Source organism: Schistosoma haematobium, chromosome 6, assembly GCF_000699445.3.
Source record: "Schistosoma haematobium chromosome 6, whole genome shotgun sequence".
In the NCBI taxonomy this organism is placed as follows: domain Eukaryota; kingdom Metazoa; phylum Platyhelminthes; class Trematoda; order Strigeidida; family Schistosomatidae; genus Schistosoma; species Schistosoma haematobium.
In genome coordinates this window covers 529,995-556,136 of record NC_067201.1, presented here as the reverse complement: position 1 = coordinate 556,136, position 26,142 = coordinate 529,995, and the positions used below count along the sequence as shown (strand labels likewise).

The 26,142-nt window shown below is 34.9% G+C and overlaps 1 protein-coding gene across 3 annotated transcripts; it reads right to left on the bottom strand.

The window, feature by feature from the left end:
* Positions 1-486: 486 nt before the first annotated feature.
* On the bottom strand, positions 487-26,142 carry ANXA5_1 (Annexin A5). Of its 3 annotated transcripts, XM_051216610.1 has the most exons (11): positions 26,052-26,119; positions 25,917-26,008; positions 18,381-18,475; positions 15,655-15,749; positions 13,323-13,515; positions 12,482-12,505; positions 9,542-9,749; positions 7,956-8,049; positions 5,688-5,763; positions 1,838-1,950; positions 487-921 (listed from the first exon to the last, which is right to left on the bottom strand). In XM_051216610.1, coding segments are annotated over exons 2-11 (1,023 nt in total). In that variant the 5' UTR covers positions 25,919-26,008; positions 26,052-26,119; the 3' UTR covers positions 487-798. The 3 variants fall into 3 exon arrangements, with proteins under 3 accessions (XP_051065203.1, XP_051065202.1, XP_051065204.1); XM_051216609.1 differs by lacking the exon at positions 12,482-12,505 and having other exon boundaries at positions 26,052-26,142; XM_051216611.1 differs by lacking the exons at positions 5,688-5,763; positions 26,052-26,119 and having other exon boundaries at positions 25,917-25,965.

Genomic DNA, 26,142 nt, shown 5'->3' with positions numbered 1-26,142 from the left:
TCCATAATGAGCTGGCTTTGATGTAATGTAGTATTTATTGTTATATCCCGACGAAAATTATAAATGGTGACTTTTGAGAACAGTTTATGGATTAATACGCTGCATACATTTTTATTGTATAATTCTTAAGTAGCTGAACTGTACACTTTGATGTTCCTCTTATTATAAGCTTTATTTTGACCCATAGACTATTATTATACGATTTACCATTCTTGAGTTATGTCCTGTCTATTAATCACTACCTCCCACATTCACAGCCACATTCGCCTTGATCTTGTACAAATGTTGTTTCCTATTTTATGGTACTATGTGGTCTGTTTGGTTTGTATATAAACCCAGTATGTTTGAAATACATGATTCGTATCGCAGAGGCTGAGATTAGTGTTCTGAACTCTAACAAGCAAAAAGAAGGACTGATAAAGACTCTAGACTGCTCGTACGAGTTTTATGCTTCATTGATCCGGTTGATAAATCGCTCTTCTCTAATCGGAGATATCATTACGTTATATATTGATAGGAGTATAATGCCACGAGTGATAACAATAATGAGTTATTCACATCATTAATCAACCAAACAACATCAATTAATCTCTTTAAATTCATGATATACATAGACTATGTTTTGAAAGTAAATAAAAGCAAGCTGAAAGGCACAAGTAATTCATTACTATAATAATGAATGAATGAATGAATGAAAGCTTCATTGTTGTTCAAATGAAGATAGTTTGTTATTTATTGATGAAAATAATAACAGAACATTATTTTATATTCATCCCCCTGCCCCGCTCGAAAAAAAAGTTATTCTCCCAATAATGCCAAAAGTAACTTGCGAAAATCTCCCGATGTATCTTCTCGTACTGCTTCAATTAATGGTTTACCAAAATATTCACGATACATTGATTTCAATGTATTCATATCAATCTAATGATAGAAACAAAAAAAATTAGTGATTGAATCTAGAAAACTGAGATATCAACTTATTTTAATACTTAACTAGTTATGTGGTGTTTGCTACTGATGTTGAAAGATGTAAGTAGTATGTATCAGCAATCAAGAGTGGAATACCTGACGACAGATGATTAAAAATATCGAAGGCAAGAGAATGTAAACAGAGTATGATTCCTGTGGAAACGAAGGAAGAATGATGTCTAAGATAATTGATTGACATTTCGGAAATGAAGTCTTTACTGTATGGTTCTTAGATTTGGCTAAGATGTTCTGTAATATTGTATTCAAGTACATTCGCCTGTACTCCGCTAGTATTCTTGTTCACTACTGTCCTACATTGTTTAAATTGTTTTGATCTCGTTTATATATATATATATATATATATATATATATATATATATATATATATGTGGACAATAGTTAACCAAATGTACGATATGTCTTAGCTACCTCAGTTAATGAAAATTTATAGCTTCATCAACCAACTTGTTATATTTGTCTACTATCTTAGCAAATTTAACCGGAAACATTTAGTAGTTGCATATATCAACTACCTACTGTGGGAGAGAACAAATCAGATCGCAGCGGAGGAAGAAATCAGGAAGAAGCGCTGGAAGTGGATAGGACATACATTGAGGAAAGCACCGAACTGCGTCACAAGACAAGCCCTGACATGGAATCCTCAAGGCCAAAGGAAAAGCGGAAGACCAAAGAACACATTACGCCGAGAAATAGAAATAGATATGAGAAAAATGAACAAGAATTGGATGGAACTAGAAAAGAAGGCGGAGGACAGAGTGGGTTGGAGAATGCTGGTCAGCGGCCTATGCTCCATTAAGAGTAACAGGTGTAAGTATGTAAGTAAATAATATATCAACTATATACATACCTCACATCGTAAACAGGTAATTCGTATCAATGTATCCTCTCGTGTTCCAAGTCCATACATACTATCATATAATTGACAGACTAATAACAAACGTAAATCTATCAATGCCATAACTGTTTTAAAGAAGAAGAAGAAGAAACAATAATAATTGTAGACTTAATATACAAAAAAAGACGATAATCATATTGAATTGCATTGAATTTTCATGCGTTGAATATGACTAAATTTCAAAAAAGGTTTTATAGTTAAAGCAGTTCGTCCCTTTGATATATTTCGATCGTGTAATAAGAAGACGAAGATTATCAGAATTATGTGATGATGATATATTAGCGCAATACATATCGTCCACATATGTGAATGATATTTTAGTTGTTTGTGAAAGAAAAGAGTATATATACTGTTTATTGAATAAATTTAACACTCTCCAAAACCATATCAGTCTCATGTGAAGAGGAGAGGAACAATCAGCTCTCCTTCCTAGATATACTTTTGAGTAGACGAGAAGATGACTCAGTCAAGCGTTCCATTTTTCAGAAAACCAACGTGGACAGGTCAATACCTTAGTTATTATAGCTTATTGCCCTGTGCAATACAAGGTGCCTTTACAACAGGCTTCATCGTATTTGTACAAATGATGCCATTGATGATGTTAAGTTGCTAAATAAAACGTTACTAGGAAATGGCTATCCTCTGAGATTCATAAATAGATGGAAAGTCCATGGTACAACGAGGCCTACTGTAGACTCGGTAGAGAAAAAGCCTGTCTACATCACTTTACCGTTCAGAAGTTATTCAAATAGCCTTTTATTGAAACTGTTATATTCTGAAAAGTTGATTTTTCTTGATACTACCGCGAATAACTGAGCACTAGAACACCAAAACCCTTCCAAGTCGCAATAAGAAGACAGAAGACTAACGAAAGGAATATTATTCCCAGACAATGTCAATTATAGTACAAAATTGTCAGGAATTTATAGTTTTTGGTAAGAACGAAATCATCATTACAGTCTTCCAATCCTCATACAGGGGGTTATTAGCATTATCCAATCGGGAAGCTACACGTAGGAATTCTAGAACATTCTTTCGAAAGGTGATTGGATGGGACGTCTTCGGCTCCTTTCGAGCCTCTTACAGCTTCCTCGAGTTCACCGGTGGTCCGTCGTCACAGAAACAAAGACTTAAATCAGTCATCAACAAAACGTATTGCGCAGCAAAGGTCATTATCAAAGAAAGAACAAGGTGCATGCTTCATCCATAACCTAAAAGACATGAAAACGATTGTGTCACATCCAACTGTGTTTACCAATTTAAATGTGTGTGTGGCCACACGTACATAGGGAGGAGCAATCGTGATATCAAAATTAGGGTGTGTATCAAAATGGTTGCAGAAACAAATGCAATCAAGTAACCCAATAAGAGCAGGGGATAAACATCCATCATCCTCTATTGCTAAACATATAATCGAAACAGGCCATAAGATTGATCTTAACTCGGCTTTTGTGTTGTTGTAAAAGGGCGTATACTAAGGTTTATTGAAGCCTTAGCCATACGAAAATTCAAACACCCTTTGTGTGTTCAAAAGCAGTTTGTTCCTGAGATGGTGTTCTTACCATAAACCTACCCTGGTAATATTGACTTATTATCCAGAGTGATTAGGTCTCGAATTGTCTCCACATTATTATTATTATTATTACTCTTATCATTATCCTTATCGCCTCTTACCCCATTTCCAGTCTAGTTGACCTTTTATTTTTATATATAAATGCTCTTAACCAGTATATTCATGATCAGATTGTTCGAAATGTATTGGGCTAATACACCACATAATTCTGATAATTTTCGTCTTCTTATTACATTATCGAAGTTTTATAGTTAGTTTAAATTGAATTGAACACCTTACTAGTGTTGTCAACTATTCATGAATTGTAAAAAGTTACAGTTTTGAAATGATTATTTCATACTTATTCAGTTGTTTTTGGATATGACTTTATGATGTATGCTACTGATATTGACATATGTAAGTAGTATATATCATTAATCTAAAGTGAAACACCTGGTAGCAGAAGGTTAAGAAGATCAAAGAGAAGAGAATGAGAACTAAGAGTGATTGGTATGGAAATAAACGAACAATGGAATTTGAGACATTTTTCAAATGAAATACTGATTGTATAGTTCTTAGATTTGACTAAGGATGTTCTGTAGGTAGTATTGTATTCATATACATTTAATTGTCCAAACTTCTGTTCTCGTTCACTACAACTTAATAATGATTCAGAGAAAGCATACAAGAATTTGTTATCCAATAGCCAGATACAGATCTACTTTATCTACTTTGTCGTTATGCTAATAAACCATACTCTTACTTCTTTTAACAGGTTGTGACTAGCTTTCATTCTCACTATTAATTGGATAAGTCATACTATTTCGATTGAACGTTTTTTTTAAAATAGAAATGGCAGTTGTTATTAATATGTAATCAGTTAGATGGTTAATTTCTTTTCTTATAAAATACGTTCAGTTATGATTCCATGAATAATTAATCAGTACTCTCATTTGTATGACTGTAATATTTTGCCAGTTTAATTGATCAGTCATGAGAGACCTTTGTTGTTTTTGAATGATTCATGTCATAAGAATCATCAGGGTATATTATTGTCTGTTACAGGAGTCTATAAATAGGTCTAGCTCAAATCCTATCTTATGAATCTGCACCATAACTAAATGACAATTTAAGCAAAGATGGATAGTGCCTAGTAGTGGAATCCAGTACGACGCGCGTTTCTTCTTATTTGGGACTCGTCAGCTGGATGTACCTACATCTCAGAGTTGAAGTTCACTCTGGGACTCGAACCCAGTATCGTTCGCTTTAAACGCCATCGCGTTATCCACTTATCTACTGAGACCTGATAGCCACCTGCTTGTGCGATGGGGTGAAGTTTAAATTCACTTGGTACTGTTTACTTGAATCGTCCCATTGATGTTTAGGACTGAAATTGATCAGTCTCTTATTGGCATATGTGCATACTATGCGTATTGCCTCGATATTGCCTTAATTGAATCAATGGGAAGATTCAAGTAAAAACAATACCAAGTGAATCAATTGACAATTTATTTATCATGAATTACATACTATCAATCTATAGTTCATTACACTTCATATTAGTCTATATCATATGTGTATTAGTATGAATAAAAAGTATCGTAACGATTTCAGATGATATAGCTCTTGATAACAACACTAACTGTTCATGTGGCAATATATGAATTCATGTAATCCTTACTTGGTGTCCGATATCAGACAAACAGCCTTTCAACTTCCTTTATCTGCAATAAATTTTACTGTTAAACAGTATTTTATATATCTCATGATAAGAAATTGCCATGGTACGGTTGAGAGTGGGGAGAGTCAGTTGTCCCTCCAGAAACACTCTCACATGGCCACATGCATACATCTACTGCCAGGTAATTCCTACTCACTACCCTCTCGTGGTGGGGGTGTTGTTTACGAAGTTGAGAGGACGAAAAGCGAATGTCCGGCATCGGTCTTAACCGGGTTGGTGGATATGGAGGATCTACCTAGGGGAGTTGGAAAATCCTGATCCCAAACCAATGGTGCATATGAGCTCCAGAATCTTAAGTAAACAAATGGCGTATGAACCTATTGTTGGTCACTAGTTACCATTAGACTGCATCGCTTTACGTTGCTTCACTGCCTAGTAGATTATACCTTTAGGTCAAATGCTCTAGGTGTTGCCCCCTAAGAAAACCAACCACCGGGAACATTGAAATATGAAAAAAAATACATTCATATATAGAAATGGAAAATAAATTTTGAAAATATTTCACTTACTCATTGTATTTAATCCTGATCTAAATGGCTCAGAGAATTTTTTCGATATAACTTCAACTATTGTACTATGATATTTCTATAAATAGAATATAAATGGCATATACAACTATAACATATAGAATAGTTTCTATTATTTAAGTTATATATCAAATACGATTTTGATGAAATGATCACTTCAGTGATTTTTCAGTGTTTTATTTAGGTTAGTTTCAGATTAGTTACTTGGAACTAAAACGTTGAGAACTATTACAGTCATCATCAGAAAGGTATCAGTATTTATAAATAGTTGTTTACGTAGGATACTGAATATCCGTTGGTCAGATACTGCCAGCATCAGCCTACTGTAGGAGAGAACAAACCAACTTCTAGCTGAAGAAGAAATTAGGAAAAGACATTGGAAATGGATAGAATATAGATCGAGGAAATCATCAAACTGCATCATGAAGCAAGCTCTAACTTGGAATCGTGAAGGGAAACGGAGAAGAGGGAGACCAAACAATACAGTGCGTCAGGAATTGGAAGTAGATATTAAAAGGATTGCCCAGGACAGAGTTGTATGGATAGTGCTGGTGGACGGCCTATGCTACTCCATGAGGGATAACAGACGTAAGGAAGCAAACAAGTAAGTGAGTAAGTATAATTTTCGTAAGGAAATGTGAATGTTGTCATTTGCATTTCTACTAGACCCCTTAATATGCAGTACTGAGAAACTAAAAGATAGAATACAATAACAGTCCAGTGATCTTTGTTGGCTAATAATTCTTCAATCTGTGCTAATTAGTGATAAAAATTACTTTTCCTAACAATAAGATCTATTAAAAACTTATTGTCTAATTTGAATTCAGAGTTAAAAATTTTTAGCGAGTTAGTTTTCTACGGGATGGGGTCGCTAACCTCATGCCCAACCTTCCTTTGTCCGGGCTTGGGATCGACAGCAACCCCAGAGGGGTCCCAGGTGGAGTTTTGAATTGAAGATAAGCAATGTAATTACAAACCAGTTTTTATCTAGTTACATTGGAATGGAATATATTCATAAGGTATTGAAATATAATAACCAGAATGTTTTTTTAATGTTTTTATTATGAATGGCTTTATTCAATAATATATCTTTTGGTGTAATATAAAATTCCCAGCACGAGGTATTTCGAACAAGTTCCCATTCTTAATTGATCAATCATGATGATAACCTATTGAGTAATCGCCAGTTAAGTGTTAGCAGTTCAGGAATCGACATCTGAATAGTGTTCATTCTTCTCGATGTACATTGTCAGCAGACACGATATCTGTGACGGCGCTCTTTTATAACTTGTACAGCAAAATGGTCATAAACGTTTCACACATTCAGCTAAATAGGTTATGAGACTAATAGGCATAGTGATGTGTTAAAACAAACAAATAAGAAAACTGATAACTTGTTGAAATATTTAAATGACAAGAACAGATAGCCCAAATATTAACGCTTGATTAAATTGAATTGGCTTATATGCCTTCTTCGCTTATTTATTTATTTATTTTATTTATTTTAACACATAGATATTGGTACAAGGAGGCACCAAATACATATGCGCCACACATATCTCATTTAATATGTGTGAGGGCTGTGATACTACCCGGGTGCCCAAACCGAAGCAGGTGGTTATCTTAGGGGGCCTTCGACCTGAGGGTCCGATCCACAAGACAGTGCAGCAACGTAAGGAGATGCAGTCCTATGGTAGCCGGTGACCAACAATTGGTTCATACGCCATTTGTTCCTTCAGCATCCTGGAGCCCATGTACACCACTAGTTTGGAATCAGGATTATACAACTCCCCCAGGTGGACTCTCTGTATCCACCAACCCGGTTAAAGCGCCGGACGTTCGCTTTTCGTGTTCTCACGTTCGTAAACAACACCCCCGCCACGAGAAGGCAGTGAGTAAGACTTCCCTGGCAGAGGCTATATACGCGTGGCCATGTGAGGGCATTTCGAGAGGGAGAGCTGACTCTCCCCACTCTCGACCGTACCAGGGCATTTGGGGGCTTCGTCCCTCTAATTGTCTGTTCCAATCAACGATTATATCAAGTATACGTGTTCAAACATCTATTCTCGTCTTTGACTTATTTAATTCCATTATTGACTAATGCGACTTAAGTTGATGATTGATGATACGTCTATTTCACTAGTGATCATTCATACGATCTAGCTGGAGTCAGATCTTGATGCCAATCAAAAATTATATTATGTAATTATAAATTATATCGATTATCTTTATTTTGTATATCATACTTACTGATAAATATACATCCCATATTTCTTTTACATGATATTTACTTCGTTTTGTTAGAATTTTAATGAATGTTTCAGAATCACCTTTACCTGCACGTCTATATCACACACACACACAATAAAAAAGATAATAGGAATTGATTTAATCAATATGCTATATGATATTAATGAATGAAGTCTATTGTAATGGTATTATTAAGCAGAAAGTAAGTAATATTTGTCACTAAGTGAAATTGTTATATCTAGAAGGTTGTTCTTGATTTGCCGCGTATAACATGAGCACTAGGACTCCAAAGCCCTTCCAAGTTTCAATGAGAAGACAGAAGACTAATGAAAGGAATATTATTCCCAGGCAATGTCAATTATAGTACAAAATTGTCAGGAATTTATAGTTTTTGGTAAGAACGAAATCATCACTACACTCCTCCAATCCGCATACAGGGGGTCATTAGCATTGTCCAATCGAGAAGCTACACGTAGGAATTCTAGAATATTCTTCCGAATGGTGATTGGATGGAATATCTTCTGCTCCTTCTGAGCCTCCTACAGCTTCCTCGAGTTCACCCGTGGTCCGTCGTCACAGAAATCAGTTAGAGAGAGGTGAAAATTTTTTTTAAAAAATGTTGGAAACGTATTTTCACTTAGTTAGGTACTCATGAATTGTGTACATCTGTGATGAAATACTAGATCAAGTTAAAGGCTTTCCAGATTTTCACTAAATACAATGTTTTAAACTTGTCAATAATTCATATATTGAAATTATATCAGTTTGCGGATCAACAATATAATCTTTATATAGTATCGCTGTGTACTGGTCGGCGGCCTATGCTCTATTGGGAGTAACAAGCGTAAGTAAGTATCATTATGGCGTGTGCTACTGATGTTGACTGATATAATTAGTATATGTCAATGATCAAAGGTGGAATACCTGATGGCAGAAAGTTAAGAAGATCCAAAATAAAAAGAACCACAACCGAGCATGATTGCTGCGGAAAGAAAGGAACAGTGAAGTCTGTGAAGACTGATTGACACGTCGCGTGGCCCGGATAGCTCAGTGGTAACGTCTCAACATAGTGCACGCAGTGTCGAGTCACCTAGACTGGTGGTTACATTGCAACATGGTCGATAGCATTCCATCTGCACTAATAAGCACTTGACACACATGACATTGATCACCACCTAGCGATCAACTTATTGTGATTACATCTCAGTCCTACAGGAGGTCGATCACGGCTCAGATAGCTCAGTGGTAACGTCTCTGACTGTGAAGCTGGGTGACACGGGATGGAACCTGTCAGGGAGCACTAGCTCCCTCAAGAATACAGGTACACCTTGCTGACGAGTACCAAGTATGACGAAACTAGGGTTCAAAGTTTCTTGTCGACTATCTCCAACCACCATCTAACAAGTAAACACTGTTATGTAATAGTTTAGGATAGTAATATGAATAGATTATTACTGATTATGGTTAATTAACCTTTCAATTCATTTACACTCATCAAGTTTTCTATTCTTCATATGTATGTCTTGGTCAATCTTCTTTTAACGAAATCAAATCAAATATTGATTAGTTATTATTAGTAGACTTACTTTTCTCCAGCATAATATAAATCTTCAACATCTTTTTCAACTTGACTTCGATTAATTAATCTTGATGTACTTCTAGTTCTTACAGCTTCTTCTACTAATTCCAATGGATCTTCATCACGTTTTCCTTGTAATAATGCTACTAATAATTGTTCATATGGTGGTTTTGTTTCTTTGATTATATCAGTTTCGAGTGTACGCTGTGAAGCTTCTACATAAAGATAGTAAATGTAGTCATTTATTCAATGAATATATTATCAATATGTTTTATTAGATATTTAGTTCATTGGGCAAAACTATGATTTATGGAAGAACCGAACAGATTTAAGGTAACGGGTCTTTGATTTTGGAGCAAGTTTTGGAGCAGGTGTATCCACTATTTGTGTTCTTCCAAATTCTAGTCTTCTGAATTCTTCATGTTCCTTATTTTATCTCTTTCCAAATCTATTATACTGGATTATACTCCCTGAATAACATCTTCAAACCCTAATGTTTCTGATTACTGCTTATACTCTTACTACATATACTACTATGGGATTTAAGTTGACAATTGTATCTATGTCCTAATGTGGTATGGCAACTTGAACCGATTTATGTACGTACGTAGTTCTACGTTGTTGCTGACTGACTGATATATAGGCGAGACTATAATTTATGGATGAACCAATCAGATTTAAGATAATATGTCTCGGATTTTGGCGCGAAATTCACTCATCCATTTGGATAAATAGAGTTTTGACATTTTAGCTGATGTCAATTTATGATGAAAAAGCGTAAATCTAATCCCTAACCTTAATCATAATCCTTATTCTTCAGACTGCTTTATAACCCTCATTTAGCTCTGGTAAGTAGGTAAACACTTTCAAGGTCACTTTGGTCTCACTTAAAGGTCGTTCATAAATTATGGTCTTATCGTTAATGTGTATTATATTTTATAGGTGGCATACACTTTAAGTCATTCGGCGAGACTCTAATTTATGAACGACCTTTGAACGAATCTTAAGCCACTTTGACAAATATTAGCCAATCAGCAAACAGTCAGTATTGAATAAAAATGTGTTATACAAAACCAAGGAAATAAAGTGGATACACTTCTTATAAGTGGTTCAAAAACTTGTCAAGGTTAGAAAGAGGTTCAAAGGATCTAATGTCGTAATGCATTCAGTAGAGGAAATCATCCATATGGCTACGAAATAGTCGGCCTCCGGAGCCATGGTAAAGTCTCAAAAACTTTCAGCTTCGACCACATAGCTTCAATATTGTTTTTGTACACTCCGGTTGTTGAGCGCACAAAATGCTACTTGTGGATAACAACATGATGCACATAACTGCTCAATTATCACGCTTTATACAAAATTGCCTGTGAACCAATCGTACGTTAGCATAAAGCACTAAAGTTGGCGCCGTAACCTTGAAATCTCTAAAACGCTTGTGATTGGCTCGTCCATAAATTAAAGTCTCGCCAATCATTCTTTAACATGAATTTCAATTATACTTTTCTTTTGATATAACATTATACCAACAGGGTTCATTTGTGAATAGTATTGAGAGAAAATAAATAAGTTTCACAGTGTCCTATGATCATGTTTGCCATTAAAAGTGAGTCTTTTATAAAAGTAAATAAATGTGTATTGTTTTCAACTTCAGTCATCGATTGACATGAAGCTGATTGACAAGTGTTAATAGAACAAAATGTAACAAGCAATTCAATAAACAATATGGAAGAACATTTTTGTGGAGTTTTGATCTCTGAATTGAATGGTTTGATTGTGGAGTTTCTATTGTTCTTCTGAATGACATCGTCAGCATGAATATCAGGTAAAAGTGAAGTGTTTGAATTTCTTCATATATGACTTAACTTATCTTGGAAACTTTGATCTTGATTGGTTATTGTTGACCATTAAACTGTCATTGTCTTTAAAATAGGGAAATTTCATACTTAAGTCAAATCAACTTATTTTAATCCTAATTTGTTGGATGAGAAGTACAACTTGTAAATCCAACCTCCAACATTAAGGGTTGAATTCACGGTCTCATACTTTACTACATTATTCCTTAGTTTTCAGTCAGATCCATCGGTGAAACTGTTCGAACATAACGATTCGTTAACTTTCTAACTCAAAAAAAAACTTGATAGTGGTATCAAACGATATAAGAGGAGACTAAGTTTGGATTAAGGATGATACTCAGCATTGATACTGAATAATAAGCACATCCTGATACATAAACAGATAGATAAAACTCAATGATTTATTGATAATATACTGATTACAACGAACGAATAATTAAGTTCTCATAACTTATATGTTAGAAGGTTAAGCGCTCGCGCGCGAAACGGAAGGTCCTGGGTTCAAATTCCTCCAGAAAGATCATGAATGCGCGCTGCTGAGTCCCATATTTGGACGAAACAATCTTCCACTGCTTCCAGATTTTCCATAGTGGTCTAGATTTAATTGACTCATGAACTCAACTATTGAATTCATAATAGTCTAAAATTCAGATAAGGCGTTCTCAACAGAATGTATGGAATTTTTTTAAATAATTTATTACTTAATTGATTTTTTCAACCTTTCATTACCTTGAGAGTGTCTACCTACTGACTAAGACAAAATGAGGCTTATAAACCGGTGTGGAAAATTAGAATCGTGATTAACAGTCGATGGTTAAGGTTACGAATTAGATTTTTGTAGTTTTCATCACGAATTAACATCAGCTAAATTGCCAAAACTCTATTTAGTCAAATGTTTGAATGAATTTCGCGCCAAATTCTAAGACCTGCTATCTTATATCTAATTGATTCGTTCATAAATTATAGTCTCTCTACTTTGAAATTGCAGTCGAAAGAAAAAATCTTAAAAATTTGATGCTTTTCCATTAACTACTTATAAATAGTATAATGTTAATATGAAAAATATTTTAGACGTAAATATTAAAAATCCTTACTTTTTGGCTCTTCTTCCTGAAGCACTATATAAATAGAATCAAGATAAACATATTTATAATAAAGAGTTATTTAGCTAACAGATTTCTTAAATGGTTGATAATACAATGAATTATGTAATAGGTAAGCAACACATTTCACTAATACTTATTATGTTTTTATTTGAACACAGATAGATTGGTACAAAAGTGGCGCCGAATACATATGCGCCATACAAGTCACTTGATTTGTGTGTGGGCTGTGATACTATCGGGTGCCAAAACCTAAGCAGGTGGTTTTCTTAGGGAGCCACACCCGGAATCTTCGACCTAAATGTCTGATTCACAAGGCAGTGAAGCAAAGTAAGGAGATACACTCTTATAGTAGCCAGTGACCAATAATTGTATCATACACCACTTCTTACTTCGAGATACTGCAGCCCATGTAGAACGTTGGTTTAAAATTAGGGTTTTCCGACTCCCCAAAGGATCCTCCATAACCACCGACACAGTTAAAGTGCATTGTTCTCAGATTTTACTAAGATGTTCTGTAATTTTATATTCAAATGTGCTTGGCTGTTCCAACTTCTGTTCTTGTTCATTACATTATCATTTCAATAAATAAACAAACTAGACCATCATGGAAAATTGGGAAGCACTGGACGGCCATTTCGTCCTAATGTGGGATTCCTTAGCAGTGCACATCCATGATCCCGTCCTGCGGGACAAAACGACCATCCACTGCTTCCAGGTTTTCTCCATTGATGATCTAGTTTTAATTGACTCATAAACTCAATTATAATATCCACAACACCCCCTTTCTGAAAATAAACAAACAACAAAATCAATGAAAATTCACATTTACCTTCTTGATATGCTTTTTTCAACATAATAATTTCATTATTATTACAACAACAGATGATCTCATTGACAATATCTGGTTTCTTTAAGCCTTTATATAAATCATGGGCTAATATTTGTATACTTCCACGAAATAAAGTTTTAATAAGACTTTCATAATCACCTTTTGTTGCATTACATAATACATGAACTAAATCCTTTCAAAGAAAAAATGTTAATTCAGAAAAGAAGAAATAATTCATGAATCTGATTAAGTAATAGTATTGATTCAGTGGTCTAGAGATAAAGTGTTCGTTTGCAAGTTCAATAGGTCCTGGGTTCGAATACCGTCTGTGGGATCGTGGGTGAGCATTGCTGAGGAATCCCATACTAGGACGAAATCGCCACTCAGTGCATCCAGGTTTCCTATGGTGGTCGAGCTTTAATTGACTTATGAATACAACTATTAATAATAATGAAATTGTTCAAACAGTTATTGGAAATTGGTAAACACTGGGGAACTCGTTTGTCTTGAGATAGAACTCTCAGTATATGTAACCTCTCTAAACACATTGAGGATCAAGATCAATGGGTTTAGGCCTTTGTGACTATCGTTTTATTTTGGAATGCCTATTTTCATGATATAACACTTGATAAATTTTCATTATTGTTGTATTTGATTCACCTATGTGATATTCTAATGTATAATTCATACTGTAAGTTGGTCTTATCTAGTTATTGAAAATGTTCCCTTTCTTTTGACAACACATAAGATACCGTACTCAACATGATGACTACAGAGTTTGTTTAAATTCACTTGGTATTGTTTACTTGAATATTCTCATTGTTATTTAGGACTGCAATTGATCTATGTCTTATTGGCATATGTTCATACTGTGCGTATTGCCTCGATATTGCTTTAGATCACTAGCTTTTTAAGTAAAGTTGGATAGTGGCTAGTAGTGTAATCCAGTTTAACGCATGTTTCTTCCTATTTTGGTTAACCTGATGGTATTTGAAGCGGACGGTACTGGGTTCGAGTCCCAGAGTGAACATCAACTGTGAGATTCAGGTAAATCCAGGTGAAAAGTCCCGAACAGGACAAAATACGCATCCTGGATTTCACTGCCAGTTACTACCCATCTTTTCTTACAAAGTTTATTGATTGTATTCTTCCATTTTTTTATTATCATTTTCTAGAGGAACACTCGGATGTAAATGTACTGTAAATACTTGCGATGACATCTTTGTCATTGTTTATGAATTTGAACTGAATGATCGTAAAGACAATGTATTCAGGTAACATAGTCCTAGGACATATAATTAACTTCATATTGTTATTTGATTAGAAACATAGTACTTAGCAAAAATAATTTTTGAGATGGTGGAGAACTCTTGTAGCTCAGGTACTTGGAGTTTGTGCTGATGATCTCGTTCAGAAGAACGACGAAATCTCCACGACTAAACCATTTGGCTTACAGAACAAAACTTCAACATAAAGGTAATTTCTTTGTTCTTGGTGGAGTTTTTTCTCTGAGCTGAATGGTTTGGCCGTGGAGCTTTCATCGTTCTTCTGAACGACATCATCAGCAAAAACTTCAGATAGAAGTGAAGTGTTCGAATTTCTCCATATGTGGTTCACAGCTTGTTCTGTGCACCTCAATGTTGATTGGTTCTTATTGACCTTAAATTTGTCATTGTTTACTTCTTTGTTCCCATATTTGTGCATAATTTTCCTTATTGGTTGATAAATTGGATTGATTTCAATATGCTTGTTGATTGCTGATTGACCTGAGGGCTAGGCTTCTGAAAATTCTCTGGTGTTTTTGGACTTTCCTCTGTCTAAGATTTCCACATCTTCCCAATCGAATGAGTGTCCGCAGTTGTCCACGTGTATTGATATAAGTTAGGAAATATCATGGCGTTTGACTGCTAATTGATGTTCGTGTAGGCGAAGGTGGAGGGGGCGTCGGCTTTGTTCGATATAGTGTTTGTCGCAGTTGGTACAATTTATTTTGTAGATGATGTTTGATTTGTTTTCCTTTGTTATTTCATCCTTTGGTTTGCACGGGATTGATTGTAGTGATTTTGTTGGTTTGTGTGCCACACCTATTCCTAAGGTTTTCAGCAGTCTCGTTGCGGTTTCTGTCTTTGTCTTATACTTATGTAAATTAAGTAAGACATTTTCATCTACATCAACATTTAGAACAAAAATTATAGCGTTTTCTGATTCTGAGTATCAGTAGATTAGTATAGTGTAAACATGCTTGTTATGTCATAAAATCGGAAGATCAATCCATAGCAACTATTTACTCAATATTATGATAAAAGTTGAAATGGAAGATGAAACACTTTACCTTTTTATATCGCCTATGAAAAGTTTCTCTTATTTGATAACGTTGTTGTAGATTTCTATGTCCTAGAATTTTAGTGATGGTTTCTTCATCCGTAGCTAAAATAGAATAAATGAGTAAATATATTTACAAATTATTAACAAAGCGGTTAAACTTTCCAGTAAATACTTTTATGAAATGTAAGCAATTATGTAAATTATTATTGTTATGTGTTGAAGTTAGACAATAACATCATTGAATGACGGCCAGCTCAATGGTCTAGAGGTTAATCGTTCGTGCACAAGAATGATAAGTCCTGGGTTCGGATCTTGCGAAGTGGATGCGCACTACCACGGAGGATTCCCACAATAGGACGAAACGGCTGTCCAGTGCTTTCAGGTTTTTCATGGCAGTCTAGCTTCAATTGACTCATGATCTCAACTAATATCCTCGAAAACCCTTTATGATATTATTATTATTATTAGTGGCTTTATTCAATATTATGTATTTTAGTACAATATAGAATTGTCAGCACATTGTATTTCAATAAGTTTCCGTCTTCTTATCTCTTGGTCGATCCTGACGACAAATATTCAGCGGACGCCAGTTAGATGTTAGCAGTCCAGGAATCGACATCTAAATAATGTACATTCGTTTCGATGCATATAGGCAGCAACTATGATTTTTCTTATTTTACTTTTTTATAACTTGTAGAACTAAATGTCGTAAAATTTTCATCATCACAACTAAATAGGTTATGCCATTAATAGACATCATGATGTATTAAAACAAAACTTGTTGAAATATCTAGATGGTAGGAACATGTAGCTCAGTTATTCAAGCAGACTGCCTTGGTTATTTCTATTTGTGATAGATAAGTAAAGAGTGATATACGATAAATTTGTTAATCTATTAGTTAGTTTGACTAACTTTTTTTTGAGATGGTGGAGAAGATTTGTCGCTCAGGTGGATGATTGTTATGGAGTTTTGTTGTTTGATCTGGATGATTTGATCGTGGAGCTTTAATCATTCTTCTGAACGACTTCTACCTGAAGTTCGCACTGATGCTCCACGACTAAACCATTCATTTCAATGAACAAAACTTCAATAAAAACTATCTTTTTTGCTTACTGACCATGATCGATATCTTGGTTAAATGATATTCTCAGGTAAGAGGTAAATTAAGAATGAAGCTTTATAGATTAAGTATACGAAAAACAACAAGTTTGAACATGTTGAGTAATCAGGGTTATCAGTGAATAGCTGATTTATTGATTCATTTCTATTTGAATAGTTGAGATCATTTTTAGTGTTACTTAATCTTTAGGTATCAAGATATCTCATTTCAAATCAAGGAGAGAACAAAACTTTATCACAATCATCCACTTGAGCTACAAATCATCTCAATCATCTCAGAGATTATTCAGTACAATCTTCATTAATTGTTTGAATTCAAATTAGATAGACTTTAGCATATCATTTGTTCTTCATATATGATAACAAAGTCTTCATCAATCAATCTTTTGTAATGGATAAATATTCAAATGGGGACAATCGAATGTATTTCAACATACAAATTACAGCATCTCTTAGTAAAATCCATACAGTAGGTACTCCATTTGCAAATTGTCAATCAATCGTCTCAGACTCCATTGTTCTTTCGTTTCCACATCAATCATTCTTTGTTCTCGTTCTCTTTTCTTCTATCTTCTTAACCTTCTGTTACCAGACATTTCACTTCTCGATTGATGATACATACTACTTATATCTATCGATATCAGTAGTGCATACCACAACGTGATATAATATAAATCGTGAATCAAATATGTTGATGAATTTAGGCTATCACTCCTAAAATCTAAGAAGGATACACTGTAAAAACTCACCTCAAACAATACTTTGTGAATCCGATAAATGTTGAATAACAGAAGGAACAAATGAACTGATCAAGATAATTTCATGTGCATCACCATGAAATGCTGATTTAAATCTCATTTAAAGCTTAGAAAATACCAGATTATTCATTATTCAGTCTACTATAATACCTAACACTATTCAGTACATCATCATTCTGGTATAGCCGAGGGCGGAAAGAGTCAACTCTCCTTCTGGAAATACAATCACACAGCTACGTGCATACAACCACTGTCAGGGAAGTCCTACTCACTGATTTCTCGTGTCATTACTGTTGTTTACGGAATTGAGATGATGAAAAGCGAATGTCCGGCGCTTTAACCAGGTTAGTGGACACGCAGAGTCCACCTAGGGGAGTTGGAAAACCCTGATTTCAAACCAATGGTGCACATGGGCTCCAGTATCCTGAAGGAGCAAACGGCATATGAGGCAATCGTTATTCATCGGCTACCATGGGACTATATCTCTTAACGTTACTTCACTGCCTTGTGGATCACACTTTTAGGTCGAAGGCTCGGAATATGGCCCTCTAAGAAAACCACCTGCTTCGGTTTGGGCAATCGAGCAGTATCCTAGCCCTCACTCATAAATCAAGTGATTTGTGTGGCCCATATGTATTTAGTACCTGCTTGTACTAATGTTTATGTGTTTAAATAAATAGAACAGAAACAGCCAACCACTATTGGTTGTACAAGAATAGATCCAAACCAACGGATATACAGTCACTTAATGACATTTTATCGTTATTTAATCAACAATAAACACATAATTGAAAGGGAACAAATGTGGTTTACAAATATAATCATGAAAGCATATTTAACTTTATGTATACTTACACAGTAATTTACAAGCGTTATGTAATTGTTCTGCATCATTTTCAGCGCTAATACGATCAGGAAATGTAATACTTGGTCCAGTTTGATGACTTATCCTAAAATGAATGGTAACAATTCATTCCTTCGTTTACTTATTTCATTAAGAATAAAGAACAAACAGTAAATTTCAACTCTTTTTGATTAACACCAAGTAACAACTCAAGTTAATCAATTCACCTATGATAATTTCGAGTCAAATGTTAAACATTGGTTATCAATCAATCAATCAGTTAATCATAGAAAACTTGGAAGCACTGGACCGCCGTTTCGTCCAAGTTTTCCATGATGGTCTAGCTTCAATTAACTCATGATTTCAATCAAAAACGTAACAATCTTCACAACCCCTAAATTGATAATTACCATGTGCTCACTAGTGACTAGCTTCGTGAGAAGCCGTGACCAGTGGAGCTAATCCGTGTCAGGTAGAAACAGGTGTCTACTTCAGTACAGTGCAAAATGGTCGCTCGATTTCGTGGATTGGTTGAGGTTAGACATTAACACCAATGGATGCCGGCTCAGTGGTCTAGTTGGTCAAGCACCTGGCGCGGGGCTGGTAGGCCCTGGGTTCGAATATCGCGGGGTGCGGGATCGTGGATACGCACTGTTGAGGAGTTTCACAATAGGACGAAACAGCCTTTCAGTGGTTCCAGATTTTCCATGGTGGTCTAGCTTCAATTGACTCATGATTTCAATCAAAAGCCTGACAATCTCTACAATCCCTAAACTGATAATTAGTCAATCAATCAATTAAACACTATATACAATCAGAAGTATCTGTGAATTGGTTCAAATGGTTACAACCTGTTAGCATAACAAGATAAAGTTGTTAAAACAAATCAAAGGATAGCAAAAGTAGTAGCAATATTATTATTATTATTAGTAGTAGTAGTATTAGGAAAGATAAGAAATAGAAGATATGGATGAAAAACAAAACAAATAATTCAGAAACTTCGGATCCTAACGAAAGGAACTATTCTGAACAATGTCATCTTTAATCATTGATTATGAGTATTGTGTAAAATGCAATCACGTAGTCTATATCTACTTACAAGATGGACTCGCTAAAACAGTTGTATTCTCTGAATATTACAACTAAACTTCCTAAGTAATTCGATTTCCTACATTAAGTTTGTTTATTTAGTCTTGAAACTTTATTTGAACCGTTTTCTCATCATTCTAAGGTATGCTCATATTATATTTTAATCAACTACATTGTTGCTACTGATATCGATAAATATAAGTAGTATTTACCATTAATCGAGAAGTGAAATACCTGGTAAGAGAAGGTTAAGAAGATTGAAGAAAAGAAGACGAGAACAGAGAATGATTGGTGTTGAGACGAAAGAACAATGAAGTGTGAGATGTTTGATTGATATTTTGCAGAAGGAACAGTCAAGTTTGAAACGATTGATTGACATTTTGGAAATGAAGTCTTTCCTGTATGATTCTTAGATTTGACTAAGATGTTCTGTAATTTTGTGTTCCAATACATTCGGCTGTACTCCGCTAGTATTCTTGTCCACTACTGTCCTACATGTTTTAAATTGTTTTGATCTAGTTTATCTTGTTGTATTGTTTAGTCAAATGTTAATATTGTATAGTCGTTAGTTTTTCTTACATACTGATGGCTTTGTTCTAACTAATTGTGATTCAGATAACCGTTCAGTTATCCATTTTTGTTGAATCTTATCAAATATAACCAAAACCACTTATTAGTTACATATATCAACTATATGTATATATAGCCTAAGTGTTCTTCTAACCTAGTTCTACACCAGTAAACTTAGTCCATCGATGTGAACAATAGTTAACCAAATGTACTATACGTCTTAGCTACCTCATTTAATGAAAATTTACAGGTTCATCAACCAACTTGTTATATTTGTCTACTATCTTAGCAAATTTAATGGTCGATAGCATTCGATCTGCACTAAATAAGGACATGACATACATGACATTGATCACCACCCAATGATCAATCAATCGCGACTATATCTCAGTCCTACAGGAGGTCAGTCGCTGCTCGGATAGCTCAGTGGTAACGTCTCGACTGTGAAGCTGGGATCGAATCTGCCAGGGAGCACCAGTTTCCTCAAGAATACAGGCACACCTTTCTGACGAGTGCCAAGTAACACGAAATCCGGTTCCAAGGTTTCTTGTCGGCTACTTCCAACCACCATCTAACGGTTGGTTGACATTTTGCAAATGAAGTCTTTACTGTATGGTCCTTAGATTTTACTAAGATGTTCTATAATTTGTGTACTCAAGTACATTCGATTGTCACCCACTTGTGTTCTCGTTCACTATAGAATTACACTTAATTAATCAAAATGAATATTCTATTGAATAACCATCATATCAATAGTACGTCATTCGTCATATCAATTGAATAACATACAAATATTACGTAATATTAATGGTTGATTTAATGATACACTGAAGTAAACATGATCTCAATATTGATCTCATCCTAACAAACTACATCCAATTTGTAGTAGAGATTAACATAAACAAACATACTACCGATTATTTGTTATTAAAAATATTATAATCCTAAAATATCTAGTAAATTTACTTGATGTTGGTTTATGTGTATCTTCCCACTGGTGCTTAGGACCTCAATTGATTAGTCTCTTATTGACATATGTGCATACTGTGTGAATTGCCTCGATATTGTCTTAGGTAACAAGCTTTTTAAGTAAAGATGGATAGTGGCTAGCAATGAAATCCGGTTTGACACGTGTTTCGTTCTCTTTGGAACTCATTAGCTGGATGTACCTGCATTGCAGAATTGATGTTCACTCTGGGACACGAACGCAGTATCGTCTGCTTCAAACGCGATCGTGTTATCCACTTAGTTACTGAGTCCTGATAGCCACTTGCTTGTGCAATGTGGTGAAGTTTAATTCACTTGATATTGTTTTACTTGAATCTTCCCATTGATGTTTTAGGACTTTAAATGCTCAGTTTTCTGTTAGCATATATAACTTTCACTTACAAGCTATTTTGAATCTTACAGGTATAACCTATTCACTAACCAACTCATTAGCTTACCTTATCACTAGTTCATCTTTTTCTCACTATACCTCACATAAGTTGCATTATACGTATCCCAACAACACTCAATATACCTTCAAAACTAGATCCAAACTACTTGATTTATATCATTATTGTACTCGCTCACACCTGTAGAATCCAACTTTATTTATAAAATACGTATGGAAAATCTTTCTCATTATGAAGTATTTTGCCAAATCGAAGGGGTGTTTGTGAATATTATAGTAATTTCAATAGTTGAGATCATGAGTCGATTGAAGCTAGACCACTGTGGAAAATCTGAGTGCACTGGAGAGCCGTTTCATATTAGATTCAATTGACTCATTAATTCAACTATTAAATTACTTTAATATCCACAGAAAATCCTTATCTGATTAAAATCATCATATGCTCACTAATGACGGTCTCCAAGAGGTATTTCTTGGAGTTCTAGTGGGAAGCAGATTCTGTTGTGAGATATTAACTCATTGATGACCATGGTGGATGTATCGCCCAATTTCGTGGATTAGTTAAAGTTAGACATCAACACCATTGGATGCCGGCCGGCTTAGTGGTCTAGTGGTTAAACGTTCTCGTGCAAGACCGATAGTTCCTGGGTTTAAATTTCGTAAGGTGGGATTGTGGATACACACTGCTGAGGAGTTCTACAATAGGATGAAAAATCCATCCAGTGCTTCCAGGTTTTCTATGGTCTATCTTTAATTGACTCAGGATCTCACCTATTGAAATCAATGTATGTTTATTATTCATAATCAACTAAAGAAAATTGTTTGTTTTCTTGCAAACAAAATAGATTCTCTTGATACTGTTTTACTTGAATCTTCCCATTGATGTTTTTGGACTGAAATTGATCAGTCTCTTATTGGCATATGGGCATACTGTGCGTATGCCTCGATATTGCCTTAATTTACAAGCATTATAAGCAATGATGGATAGTGGCTAGCAGTGAAATCCAGGACGCACGTTTCGTCCTGTTTCGGACTCGTCAGCTGGATGTACCTGCATCTCAGAGTTGATGTTCACTCTGGGGCTCGAACTCAGTACCGTTCGCTTCAAACGTCATCGCGTTATCCACTTAGATTCTGTTTGTTTAATACTCAGTTTTATTGTTATATAACTAACTCATAGTTACCTGAATTCCGGATATTAATAATGATAATAATAAGATTTCATGCCTTTTGTGTATAATAAATTATCTCAATGTACAATATCTCGTAGATGTGCACTGCTGAGGAGTCCCACAATGGGACGAAACGGCTGTCCAGTGCTCTCGGGTTTTCCATGGTGGTCTAGCTTCAATTAACTCATGATCTCAACTATTGAAATTATAATATCTCCATTTTATCGACATTTGAATAAGCTGACATGTCGGACAGTCCAGTATGTTAGATACAAACATAAGTAAATTACTTTTTCATGTATTATATAACTGTTATAATTCATAGCCTTGTACTCCTATCAATACATGATGTAATGATACCGCCAATTAGAGAACTGTGATTTATCAACTGGACCAATGATGCATAAAACCCGTACGAGCAGTCTAGAGTCTTCATCGGTTCTTCTTCCCGCCTAGCCCTGACTGTCTGTTGAGTCCATAACTCCAATCTCAGCCTCTGCTATGTGAATCGTGTATTTCAAACATACTGGGTTTATTTACAAACCGAACCGACCACATAGTACCATAAAATAGGAAACAACATATGTACAAGATCAAGGCGAATGTGGCTGTGAATATGGGAGGTAGTCATTGATAGACCAAGCACAACTCAAGGACGGTAAATCGTATAATAATAGTTTTTAGGTCAAAATGATGCTTATAATAAGAGGAACATAAATATGTAATTACTGAACTTAGTTACTCAACAATTATACAATAAAAATATCTCTATCTTATTAGATCATAAATAAATCCCAGTTACCATGGTAACAAACACTACATTACGGTTTTACATTTGTATGTTAAGTAAACTTGATACGATAAGTAAAGAGTTTGACGTTAAATAATTACATTTTAATATATAAACTACGTGAAAATACCTGTGTTTAGGGAATAGAATTTTTGTCAGCGAGAGAATCACTTTGTTTAGGATTAAGGGTATTTCATACTGGAGTGTAACACCTAACTCAAAACTTTGATTTAAGTTGTATCCTGTTAACAAATTAACACCATCTAATGCTTTTATATAGTGCATAGTCAACTAGATTAATAACTACATTGAAAGTTGATCTACCGAATTAGGCAAAGGAGGTGTATTAGACAATAGTGGCACTGGTTACAATTCAGTAGTCAACTAATGTATATTTCATCTATGTATATTCTAAATAGATATCCGTAGTAATGCCATGAGAAAGCAGTGAATATGACTTCCCTGAGAGTGGCTATATACGCGTGTCCATGTGAGAGCATTTCCAGAGGGAGTGCTGACTCTTCCCACCCTCGACCGTATCAGGGCATTTGGGGGCTTTCTTGTAAAGAAGAGAATTTTTTAACTTTGTGTACTGATACCACATTTTGGTTCGGCCGCCTCTTTCTTCCAACCGCCCCCAACACTAGTCAGCATTTCGCGTCGTGTTAATTGGTATTCAGGCATAAGTAACACGTGGCCTAACTATCTCAGTCGATGAAGATTTACAACCTCATCAACTGACTTATCATCATTCCCTTATACCCTTTGTCTAACCTCACTATTACTTACCTGGTGATGCCAGCAGATGCGACTGATATTTCTAAGGTATCTGTGATTAAATACTAGTAAGTTACGAGTATTTTCTACTCTTAATGTTCATGTTTTGCAGCTGTAAAGTAGAGCAAAACGAATTGCTGCACAGTATACTTTTCCCCTAATTGATAGACAGACGATAGGCAAGCCGGACTACCACGTCAAGGTACCAGCAACAGTCGAGTGTTTACGCATGAAATTTTATTAAAATCAAATCATAATATGTGAAACTAACTTTGTTATAAGAAGCATATATGAATTGGAAATAAGAGGAGAATAGGATGACTTTTCAGGAGAGCATTCAATATGAAGTGAATATGTTACTATACAGACAATACTACAAACTTTATATTGTCTGTGTAACATATCATAAAATAGTAAACAAAAGAATAATAGAAATGGACAGTACTGAAAGGCTTTAATAGTCATGGAATTACTGTATAGAGTCTTTCAACATTATTGTAATATAAAGTATGTCTTACAATACTTGTTACTAGTTAGAGATTAAACGAGAAAGTTATTAGTTTACACATGTAACATTAAATTGAAATTCATCAATTTTTCCTATTTTAAATAAGATCTTTTAATAGTTTAACAATGACAGTAGTAGCGATTGTTTATATGGCTCTGTCAATGAATCCGTGACTAATGAACTTCAACTGTGTAGGGGGTAAGGTAATTACATACTGAAAACAATGGCAGGTGATCAAGTAATATCGTAGATTGATTAAAGTTAGATATTAATATTATTGGATATCGGTTCATTGATTTAAAATTTAAGCATTCGTGCGTAAAACCTAGGATCCTAGGTTCGAATCTCATATGTCGGATTATGGATGCTCACTAATGAGAAGTCCCATACCAAGACGAAACAGCCATCCGATATTTTTGTGTTTTCCATAGTAGTATAACAATGATCGAATTACTCTTTCTGGTTAGTGTTTTTTTAGCGAGTTAGTTTTCTACGGGATGAGGTGGCTAACTCCATGCCCGACCCTCTTCCTTTATCCGGGTTTGGGACCGGCAGCATCCCCAGGGCCTCTAGGCGGTGGATCTGATGCAGACGTGAAGATGTGGATTGGCAAAGCAAGAGCAGGATATTTACAACTGAAGAACATCTGGAACTCGAAACATTTGACAACCAACACCAAGGTCAGAATTTCCAATACAAATATCAAGGCAGTTGTACTGAATGGATGGAAACCTGGAGAACTATGAAAGCCATCATCCAGAAGGTACAAGTGATTATTAACAGTTGTCTACGCAAAATACTTCAGAACCGTTGGCTATACACTATCAGCAACAACTTATATCGGGAGAGAACAAACCAGATTCCAGTGGAGGAAGAAATCAGGATAAAGTGATGGAAGTGGATAGGACACACATTGAGGAAAGCACCCAACTGCGTCACAAAGCAACCCCTCACTTGGAATCTTCAAGGCCAAAGGAAAAGAGGAAGACCAAAGAACACATTACATCGGGAAATGGAGATAGGCATGAAAAGAATGAACAAGAATTGGATAGAACTAGAAAGGAAGGTCCATGACAGATTGGATTGGAGAATGCTAGTCGGTGGACTATCCTTCATTAAGAGTAACAGGAATAAATAAGTAAATAAGTAGTAAGTAATAACAATGATCAATTCATGATCTCAATAAATTAATTAAAAATCATTATAGAATACTATTTATCAATTACAATATGATTATTTACTTACATTCTTATTAGTTCAATGTACTAATCTCTTAATTGTATCAAATTTTCTTAAATTACTGATTTTGTTTTAATATATATAATCAAATAAATGACCTTGATCAGAAAGACAACACTTAAGTGCGTATATAAAGGTTACATAATCTATCTAGTCGATAATAGTTCATCAGAATCATTCACGTTTTGTTTAATCCAATCTATAATTGTAATCAAAGTATATGTGCTATGTC